This window comes from Drosophila sechellia, chromosome 3L, assembly GCF_004382195.2.
Source record: "Drosophila sechellia strain sech25 chromosome 3L, ASM438219v1, whole genome shotgun sequence".
Taxonomy (NCBI): Eukaryota; Metazoa; Arthropoda; class Insecta; order Diptera; family Drosophilidae; genus Drosophila; species Drosophila sechellia.
This window is the reverse complement of record NC_045951.1, coordinates 9873250-9884986: the sequence shown is the minus strand read 5'-3', so window position 1 is coordinate 9884986 and position 11737 is coordinate 9873250. Positions and strand designations below refer to the sequence as shown.

General features: G+C 41.2%; 1 protein-coding gene across 1 annotated transcript in view; it reads right to left on the bottom strand.

Moving 5' to 3' along the window:
- Positions 1-5208: 5208 nt before the first annotated feature.
- The window catches only part of LOC6605131 (kin of IRRE-like protein 2), a 156437-nt gene continuing 149908 nt past the window's right edge, over positions 5209-11737 (bottom strand). The window contains exon 7 of the mRNA XM_032717580.1: positions 5209-5277. Coding sequence (XP_032573471.1) covers positions 5258-5277 — 20 coding nt within the window. The 3' untranslated portion in view covers positions 5209-5257. The remainder of the gene's footprint in view (positions 5278-11737) is intronic.

Below are 11737 nucleotides of genomic sequence, written 5' to 3'. Positions count from 1 at the left end.
ACTTATAACATCGCCAAAACTGGCTGGATTATATCTTGACAACTTAATGAACATAAGCTATATCAGCTACAAACTAAGCCAAAAATAAATAATCAGCATTGTTTACTTAATTATTATACATTGTCATATTTCTTGTATATTAACAAAATAGAAGTACAAGCTTAATTCCTCAGTTTATTCGCATCTAAGTTGCTGAAATTAAGTGATTGAAAATCTTATCACAATAAATCCCAATCAGTTGAATTCACTTATGCCTGCCTGCACATCCTTTCATTATCCCTCCGCTTTGGTTCGAATTATGAGCTGTCAGCTCGGATGAAAAATCCCCCGACCCTGGTGTGCATTTAATGCCATTTAAGCCGGTCCTTTTCCAAGGCGGACAGTGTCCAATTGCCGGGCACTTAACTAAAATACAATTTTTATGGCTGCGCGGAGAAGTGCGGAGAATGTGGAATTCTCGACGGCAGTGATGTCCTCCTCACTCCTTTCGTCACATTTATTGCATACTTTTGCGCGTCGCCCGACGCTCGAGTTGCGACTTTTCGCACATCCTTGTGACTGCATAATTTTGCAATACGGCATGCCGGCATATTCTCATCTTTCGTTTGCATTTTGCATGATTTACTCTGATTTCAGCTCGCTACCCTCGCTTTTCTCGCTGCCTTTCAGACAGCTTTTGTAGTTTTATCACACACTTGACCCATAAATCAAACATGTGTAAATGTTTTCACTTTATATGTATGTGCACACACACATCAAATGCTTTGGCCGACTCTCTATCTATTTGCCCCGTATTCCCCTGGCGAAAAGGATAGCCATAGAGTGAAGCAAGGTCCTTCGTCCTGGCTCGTGCGTGTAAACGTGGTAGAAAAGCGTGTAAAATATGCCGCAAATAGCTGCCTTCTTTCTATTCCCAATCCTTGTGCCTCATATATGTATATATATATACAAGTCCTGTCCCCAGAGTTTGGTGTCAATCCCTTTTGATGGGCCACTGACATTTTCGGCGGCCTGTCATGCCGTTTTTGTGCGAATTTTTATTGGCTTAGTGGGCATAAAGTAGAATGGGTTTCGCGCATAAATTCACATATATTCATTTTCTGCGGGCCTTAATAAATAACGGAGAAATGCCCCTGCACAAGCCCGAACAAGCCGCTAATTGTGTCAAAAAAATTTAAATACAAATATATTTCATCAAATTGTATTTTCAGCTGGCGGCCTTTTGGGGACAAGCTCAATTTGTTGCAATTTAAATTTGAACTTTTTGCAATCGGCGCTAATGACGATGTTGGCGGTGTGATTTTATGAATTAAATTTATCGCTCAACTCAATTAAATTAGCTGCGGTTAGGTGTGATATGCGTCGTGTTTTTGTGTGCGTCAGTGTGTGAAGTGCATGCAAATTGTTTACCACATTCCCAACTTATGAATAGCATAAATTCCGGTGCTGAGAAGTGGCTGCAATTTGTTGGCTTGGGCAGCGTTTGTGACCCACGAAGTTGACCCTGAACCTCCGCGTCTGCTGTGGCCAGGGATGCAGCGCCTGATGTCCTGGCGTCCTGGCACAAGCATCTGCAACATCACGTTTGTGTCATAGTCATTATAATGCCACTCTGGCGACGGCAGGGCCACTAAAAGTTATATGTGCCACTCCTTGCAGTGGATGACCTCCCTCCAGCTGCAGGCGGTAAAATGGCAAAAATGCAGGAGCAAAATAAGGACGACTAAGAAGAGTCGAGTTCTGGTCGGGAACTTTTTCCATTTTACGCTCGACAGCCTTTTAAAATGTAATTTTTGCCTAATTAGCAACAAACAACGAGACAAAGTCTTCGAGTCTCTAATTTTGCCTTCGCTGCCTGACAGCCTCACTTTGGCACTGCAGCAAATTTTCAAAGATTTTCATAAAGCCCGTTATTGTGAAAGACCCGTGTCCTTTCTCACCAATAATAAAGTTTGGTATCTGCCTTATATTTCGTATATCAAATAATAATTAATTTAGAATTGAAAATTGCATACACAATAGCTTAGGTATAATATTTAATTTTGATTAAATAATGTTTGTGATCTTATGAATTTATTTCTAATTAGCAAAATTGAAACAGTTTTCATTGAACGCAGTTGGTATTTTATTATCTGATACAATTACAATTATAATCCAAACATCATAAAGCTGATGACATTTATTTGATTTAATGAGCACAAATGTAATACAGATTAGTAGCGAGCTGCAAATTATCTTTTGTTTTCGCCGTGTTCTCAATTTACCCATCCCCCTTGGTGCCCTTAGTCCTTTTGGCCCTGATCTGTCATGGCTCTGGCGGCTTTGTCTCGGCGCACGGTTGGCTCAGCCAAATCTAATTTGCGCCTTAGCAGCTGCTCAGAGCACGGCGACCGATGACCTTGGAGCTGTATCTCTATATCTGTGCGGCCGTGGATTCATAGACCTCCAACGGAACGCCTTAAACGGATCCAACTCACAAACAGATGGGGAGACCTGCGGGGGGATTAAAGCCATTGTGGCTGATGGATTGCAGGGGTCTTAGCTTACTCTACCCACGTGCTGGCCACGTTCTGCTTTCATCATCCTTCCCGCCACCGTTTCACAATCATAAACAACAGCGAAATAGAAATGAGTATTTCACATTCGCACGTAAACAACGCATTGAGTGGCCAAAAAAGGGGGGCGTGGCTAATCCACATTCAGCTTGCAAAGGCATGTATGGCTAATAGGGTGGACTTTATTGAGGTAATTCTCGGGAAAACCCTAATTCCATTACAGTTAATGGGAAATTAAAGAGTGCTTGTAATCTCTTATCGAATGAAATGTATGTTTTCAAACCTCACTCGTTGAACGAACCAGTTTAATTTATAGCTTATCGAAAAGGATTTAAAGATATTATTATTTGTCAGTCGTCAGATAATTAATTGGTAATGAAAGTCAAAGTCATGTGGGTAATACACTTAGTAATTAAAATGTTGTCTGACAGTTAACTTGGCAGTTACCATTTATTCAAATGAATATATGCCCTTATTAAATATCCAATAACCACACTGCGTATGAGTAATACGTTTTCGCAGCCAATTAAAGCCGTTTTTATGCCAACGACTTTTGACTATTTACTTCGAACGAAACAAATAAAATGTAATATGGTATATTGGTATCTTGCTTCTTACTATGATTTTTTCCAGCTCCTAGAAACTAAGAAAGGTCCACCCAAAGGACAACTCTCCCAATTTTCAGCTTACCCCCGCGTCTATCCAGCATTTTTCACACCGCCCAACTTAATCCGGTCGCCCGGCTAATAAAAGTAAACATTTCTTTCCGCGTGACTAAATACCTTTCACTTGCTGTCGCTGTTTCTGTCGCTTATGCCGGCCACGCCCCCTTCCGGTCACAAGCCACCGCCCACCTTTCACCACCCACCACCAAGCACTTGACTTGCCGCTTGGCCCCTTTTATTAATCGCGTGTCGAGGCGCGTCATGCGTCGGCAATATGAAGTAGAATTTTTGCAGCTTTCTTCGCCTTTGTTGTTGTGGGGAAGTGGGTGGATTTGTGGATGGGTGGCTGCTGGCGAGCTAATTAAAAATTATAATTAATTGCATTTGCTGGGCGCACAAGTCACTCGCATGTGCGTACGAGTGTGTCTGTGTGTAGAGGGTGTTCTTTTTTAGGAGGGTGCGCCCAGCATATCTTGGGAAATTCATCTAAGTTCGCAGGCAGACGCATTAAGCTTATTAAATTTGGCTAGAACAAACCTGTAACCTGCAAGGCGGGATGTGTGTCCGCATTAAGTTATTAAACGGAAAAGGTAACAAAATGTTATTTAACTTTGTAAGCCAAGATGTTAAGCGGCGATTAGTTGATGTCCTCGTTATGCTAACTGCTTATTAAAAAATGTAATTACACGATCCAGTAAAATACAGTATATATACCATACATACATAGGTGAGCAGATCCCGGCCTGAATTGGCCTGGCCCACTCATAAATTTCCGCAAAACATAATTTGAGGTTGTTGCTGGAGCATAACTCATTTTACCTGCCATTCGGGTAGGGGGCGTAATTAATCGGATATAGCGACAAGCGAATTAATGAGTGCAAGGGTATTAAGATTATGCGAAGCGGGAATACGCTAAGGGTGCCAAAGGGTTTTAACCAAATTCGGGAAGCATGTTTAATTGCATTTACTATACATTTGGCTGCTGGCCCGGCAGCAGCAGCAGCACTTAACGCAAATTGAAAGGGGAGAAAAAAGCTAGGATATTTTTAAGGATTGTGCTGGTGAAATCCCCTTAAATAAACAAATGTTCCCGATTTTACACTATCATCCCCGCAAGGACTCGACTTAATGTGTTCTGTCAGCATTTTAATAAAATGAAACATAACTCCAGAAAAACAGGCCATTGCTCAATGATTTATGCCGCTGAAGTTTGCTGATCAATGGCAAATAATAAATTAAATTACTTTAAATTACTTTAATTGCACATTACCAGGACTGCAGGACAGCGAATGAGTGTGAGTGTGTAAGTGTGTGTGCAAGGGTCCTTAATGAGAGCCCGGTGACACTGGAAGAGCGCCCCGTATGGACGATTAAATATACGAGCCACCATTTGCAATGGCCAATGTATAAATGCAAATCGAGCTGCGACAGATGCCACTGACAGTTGCCACTTTCCACCTTTTCCAGCATACCATCGCCGTGACTTTAATATTTCATTCACCTTTGCCACGGCAACCGCAAATCAATTAATTCATTACAACTGCCTGCTGGAAAAACTGCTGACAAAGGCCTCGTCATTATCGTTCTCATCATCATCATCATCATCGCGAACTACAGCATCGCAAAAGAGGAGCAAAACTGCTAACCAAGTTATTTTCCTTGCCTTTCGTGTTAATTATTTCCGCTGGGAGGCCAAGGCTTTTATTTATTCTACTGCGCGCGAAGGAACTCTACTTTTCGAAATTGGCAGTTTGAGTGCCAGCTGCCATAAATAATGCAGATACTCTTGTCCGAGTTTGACAGTAAAGTGCGTTTAATTAAAATTTACAACTCGACTGGTAAAATCATTTAAGTAGGGCGACGAATTGGACGATGCTTCTCACCAACGTTAATAATTGATAGGTCAGTAGTTACTTAAAGTTATCGGCAAAACATTATTCCGAATACCTTCGTTATCCAAGACAAGGTTACACACATGTACTTACCTTCAAAGGGCCACACCCGCTCTTCTCGTTCCAAAATATTTCAGTTCCTTTGTCATTGTGTCGAAATGTGTCCTGATCCGGCATCGCATAAATAAGTAAAGGAAATGAAAGAACATTAAACGGGAATTCAGAGAAAATCAATTCAACGGACTGACAACAGTCTTTGTATATTATTAAAATTTTCAACTCCTCCTTCGCCGGGTGAATAAATCATGAACAGCTGTTGCTGCTGGCTGATTGATTTGCTTACAATTTACATTTGGCCAGAACAGGATTTGCCTGCCCTCATTACGGGCCCAATGAAAGAAACAAATAGGAAATTATCAAAAAAGAGAATAAAAATGATTAGAAATTTCCTTAGCCATTTGGCCATTAATTGACGTTGGTAGACAGTTGCCATTTATACAGAATCTGCACAATATTTATACGCTTTTGCCCATGGTCTTGCGTCGAGCCGCTTCTTCTTGGCAATCATTTATTCATTCATTAATTTGTGTTTGTTTTATGTTAATTTATTTATTACACTTTGCCCACTGCGTCACCCACCACCTGCTTTCATCAAATTAAAGGTGAGCCAATTACGAATGCCGGCGAAAGCCCGACTCCCTTCGAACCGTTCGTATGCGCATAAATAAGCTCTTTTTGGCAGTTGGCATTTCGCAGTTGGAAGTGGGAATTATGGCCCGATGTTCTGCTGTGGCACTTAACAAGTTGTTTTTTGATTGGCGCACGCAATTACTGAATTTTTATTTACAGTTAATTTGCTTAATTATGACAGAGACAATGCCCAGCATTGATGTTTACCATACGCGAGTTATGAAATTTAAGCCGGCCACTTATCACATCAGCATTTCTGTCTTTGAAATTCTCCTCTCGTATTGTATTTTAATTAAAGCACGTAGTCACTGGGGTCAGGGAATGCATGCAGCAATTAAAGCCAAATAATGGCAGTCAGCAGTGCATACGAAAAATGGAAATGAACGGCAAAAGGCCAGCTAACAAGGCGACAACGTCGCCGACACCATCGTATACGCCATTGCGTATACGCCGCGTTGGCCCATTACATAACGCTTTTCTTCATTTGGTTGTGCCCGCTCTGTTGCAGAGACTTTTTCCTCTTTTCGCGCACGACTGGATACGCGTAAAGGTCGTGTCGAAAGAAAACACAAGTTTACGCCAATGCGGACAGAAGGGCCTAGGGCCGAAATGGAAATCGAAGTTAAAAACGACATATTTTTATTGCATTTATGGCCTTTAAGAAGCAAGGAAGGCCAGAAATGTGCCTTTACATCTATAAAATATTTAATTTGTCAGATGGAGAATTTTACCATTAAAAAATAAATTTTTTTAAAAATTAAAAAAAAAAAATGTAAGCTACAACCTTACCAAAGCCTCGAAAGTTTCGGTTATAGACTTATCTTTTTAGTAAACAAATGCATTTGCAAAATCTGGTAGAATTCTAGTTAATACCCATTTGCAGCGTTGTTTAATTATGCCAATTTATACTAACAATCAGTGCGCAATAGGCAGACAAGTGCCAAAAGCAGCAACAACCGATGGAATGTGGCAACATAACGAGCAGAGGGCGTGTCTCGGGGCAAAATGGTCTCAGATAACACGTAAATAAGAACGCACACACACACAAATACACAGAGATTCACACAGATACAGAGAAAGTGCGACACATGCAGAACAATTGACTTGAGCTAACAAAAAGATACAAGATACAACGCAGACACACACACAATAGACACAATTCCAGGCCATTGTTTTACAACTGCCAACAAAAGCAGCAAATTTAACTTCTTTGCCTTTTACATATGTGTGCGTGTGTGTATGCTGTTTGTGTGTTAAGTGACTTGTTTTACAATGCCAATGATAACACATATACAACACGCACTGCACACAGTTACCAACAGGGATACACATGGCAACATCTTGATAAGCTCGCTATCTGCGGCTCGTCTGACATTTTGTAATTGAAATTCTGGTGCAGCCTACTTTTCAACGTTGCACCCATTACGCATACGCCACGTTGGGCACTTAAGGAATTAATCTATTTGCCAGACCCTCACCAAATCCACGTGCTTCTGCTCCGTCTGCCCAGCAACGGGGCGCACAAAAGCGTAACGTCATTTTCAAAATTAAAAAATATATATGTAAGTTCAAGCATGACATTGGCTTCGTTACACTGGTCAGGAAAATCGTGAAAAAATGTTCCATTCTTCTTCATAAACACACTATAAAACTTTATAAAATACGAATATTACTTTTGAATTATTTTGTATTAATAAAGTTATTAGTTATTTGTTTACAACTAGTTCAGCCTTAGAAAGCACATTTTGTTGAACAGTGTAGCGCCTGCACAGTAATTCTGCTAGCTGTTTTGCAGTCTTTTAGCCAGATTTCCAGCCACATACACGAGACAACTTGTTGCCCCGACAGGTCGACAGACAGCACCAGTTGGCATGAGTGTGCGCAAGTTTTCAACTCAACCCAAGGTCAACTCGGTCTCATATTAAAGTGAAAATTTGTTTTATTTTGCTGGGCGATGTGCATGAAAAATAGATGAGGCCGGCTGCCTCCAAGAAAACGGCCCAGCAGAGACAGAAACACGATGCATAGGACAGGACTTCATTGAACCTAATCAGTTTTGAGGCCAGAGCCTGTTTGGGCCTGGGCTTTGGCTTGGGTCCTGGGCTTTGGCTTGGGTCCTGGCACGTGGCCATTGGCCGAATGGTCTGAGGCCACTAATCCCATAAATAATGCACAGGACAAACAAGTCCGGCAGATTGGCAAGGATTCGGGCACGGGGACTCGGTCCTCGGGAATCGGGACTCTCAAAGATGCGGCTGGCCAATCATTTCAAGGACATAAATTCACGCAAATGTTTCAATCAATTTTGCGCTGCCCAGGCACAATACAAATTCAATTTGACCCACAAATTGCTGGCGCAGCCCAAAGGACTCCCCTCCAATGTTGTGCGTTGTGTTATTGGGGCATCTTTATGCGATTACAGCAACAACGGAGCGCCGTGGGAGCGCAGTGTTCACTGTACAGTGAAGCACGGAAAGGCTTTGCTGGTAGAAAACAGGACACGGGCTGGACAGGCGCAGGATATCGTACACAAAGGACGAGTCGAGCGTCGCACTAAAAAGGGACAGCGCAACGGAAATGTCTAACGATTGAACGAAACGGATACCAAGGGCGTGCGGCCGGAAGGGGCGGTGGGCGGTAAGTGGGTGGTGGCGAGTGTGGGGCGCATGAGAAGCGGTAATAAATGACATGACAGACATCGAAGCGAATTCCTTTGAGGGACCCGGAACCCTGCATCGGAGCCCGACTCCTGTCAGAGTCATAACCGCTTACCTAATGCAAATGGGATGATACTTACACTTGAACAAACATTGTAAAACAAAAACACAAACCATTATTAAATGCACCTTGAACGGCTTAAAAAATATTAAAATCACTATTTTGTAGTTTAACTACAAAATTATATTTATTTAATAACCTTTTTTTGTCACTTAGTTTTGGATATTATAAAATATACTTCTGAATATATAATAATTAAATTTTCGTTAATTTTTTCCAGTGTAAGAGGATATAATGTGTAGTATGACTGGCAGAGTGAAGCAACTGGGTGGCAGCAATAGAAGCACAGTGCATACTGAGTTTCCTCATTAAAAACTGACTAAATTGAGTTGTGTGTGAGCTGTCTTACAACATCGCCGAAAAAAGAAAACCCTACCGTTTACATTTCTTGGTAATGCGCTTTGCTTGGCTGGCGAAACGGGGCAATCCGGAAGGGGGTTTATCCACTGGTTACAAGTTTCGACTGCCACTTGCAAAATGCCTGCCAAGGATTTATAACGTTGTCCTCGTCCTCGAGGCGCTCGAGTTGCCGTTAAGTGCACGAGTTAACCCCGTTTTGTGTCTTCTGCTTGCTCCTTTTTCCCCCTTTATTTCTCGGAATCCAGGACACAGGAGAAGCTCCTGCAGCAGCAGAAATTTGCTACTCGAAGGATAATCGCGAGAAATAATGGTGTGAGCGTAATATGGGAATGGTTTGCTAATCAAGCGTGCGATAAATGCGAATGGTCGAGCTTATACTTCAATTTAAATTACTAACTAATTTACAGCGCATCTTAACATCTGCATAATGTTAAGAACTTATAATAATAATTCAATACATTAAATTTAAGAAATACAAATGGAATTCATGGTTGTTTCATGTATGGAGATTTATAAATACTTAAACAATGATTCATACAGTTTTTAGTTTTAGCATCATTACTTTTTCCTATTGCGGACTTAGTGGAGTGGCATAAAATGTTCACCCCAGAAAACACATCCACGTGCCCTGAAATTTATTGAATCAACGCGCGTGGCATAAACAATGGGCAGCTGCAGCACGGATAGAGATAATAGGGCGTGGCACCGCCTAAATATAGAACACAACCATTTCCTTATTGCAGCTAGAGCGGGCATTGTCTGAGTCCTGGATGGGGAAACAACAAGAATAACAAGAAGAACCGCGGGGAAAAGTACGAGCAGGACTCGAAGGAAAGTGCAACACATTAGCCGCTTCTGTGGGGCCTTTGTCTTTGCCAGACAAGTGCAACAATGGAGCGAATAGTATAAAATAGTCTGAAAAGGGTGCAGATGGGGAATGGATCGGAGTGGGCTAGTCCTTATCCAATTGGGCCTGCCGCATAGTCTTTTGTTTAGAGCCTTTTGTTTCAACTATTAAGGTTGCTGCGACTGCAAAACGTGTGAGTAATAAACCACACTATAGAACTTTATTTTTTTCGGCTTTGTTTGTCTGCGCTCAACACGCATAACTGACGTCGCGAATGCAGTGCCATCGACAATTCAGTTCCTTCCCCTGAGGCTGTTTGCTTTGACTGCAATTAAAACATTTATTGACTTTGTATTGAAAAAAAAAGTCTCAACAGCTTAGTTATATTAATAAATTGTTCTTTGTCCAGGCAAAATGAGCAATAATCAAACAGAAGACAGAGTAAAAAATTCATAATTGCCAGTCTAAAAGTGGAATGGCGAACAAATGAAAAGTGCCCCACGGAGTAAAAAGCGTCCTGGCAATAAGAAAAATGGCAGAAACGAGCGATTTTATCATTCGCAGAAGAGTTGCAAAAAACATATATTAAATTTCTTCTTGCTCTTTCAATTAAACTTTAAAAGAATCCCATTTCAGCGTTATCTATAGTTGGCTACAGATTAAAAGTTAAGCTGAACGATAGTTTTTCACCTGCTCTAGGTTAAAGTTTTTCTGGCCCAAGGCTTTTGAAATTTCCATTATGTTTTCTTGACGCGAAAGCTAGAATTAAGCTATTTACAGGTTGTATTAAATTGGAAATTATACTATTTTATGTTTTTTACTTAATGCTGTAAAAATAATTTATGATTTTTAAGGAATCTAGCCATAGTGCTTATAGTAATGTCTTGAACTTCTAGTCCTTATATTGAATAAAAATCTTCATCTGAAAGTACTAAATTCTCCCCTGCTCCATTTCAATTTGCACAGAAGCTTTTTCCTTTTAGTGACCTAATCAACTCGTTAGTAATTTTATAGCAATTTCACAGCTTATCCGTACAGCATCCTTATGGCTGGCCATCAACAGCTCATTTATCCTGGATCCCCACTTTCGGCAGCACCGCCTCGTTTCTTCGGTTCATTTTCGCCTTTGAGTTAATGACATTGCTCTGCGGTTCTATCTTCTCCAGTGGCCATAAATTCACCCAGCTCTGGTCATTGGATAGCCATTTCTGGGGCTCGACTCCACAGCATTATGAATTGATTGCTTTCAGGTGCTGGCCAGACCACACCGACCGTACAAATATCAATAACTATCTAAGGCAAATCCCCATTTCACACACGGTAAGCTATTTTTCATTTTCACTGCTCACAACTCTTTCCCCATTTTTGGTGTGTAGATTTTATGTATGGCATAACTACATACAAACTTTACGTGCTGGCTGTTCGGTCTGTGTTCTTTTTTTCGAGTTCTCTCCCTTTTTGTGCATCATCAAAACTTAGTAAATTAAAATGGTCAGCGAGGCGTTTTTGTTTCGCTAGCATTTATTTTCAATTTGCGTGGCATGCTTTTAGGCGCTCGCACCCGCCACCATTTTTTTTTTTCGACCTTCGCTTGGCTTCTGCTTACCATTTAGTTTTTGTTTAGCCACAATTTTGGATTGAAATTTCTGTGTTTTTTATTGTATCTCCATTTGTGCCGGCTTTGTGTTTGGAATATTGATTAAATGGAAACGCCGCTTAGGAATGTGGAATGTACGGAAACAATTGCACAGAGCGGCGGAAAGAGGGGTTCAATGCATTACGGCCTGATTGCACAAATAAAAGCCCAGGCAATTGCCCTGGCAAAAGGTTAAATTCTGGCAATTTATTAAAACACACACGTGTCGAACATTTGTTTGCCAGCAAAAAGCAAAATGGGGGGAGCAGGAGGCAATTTGTTTGTCTGCTAGCTTCGGTTAATTGAAACAAGAA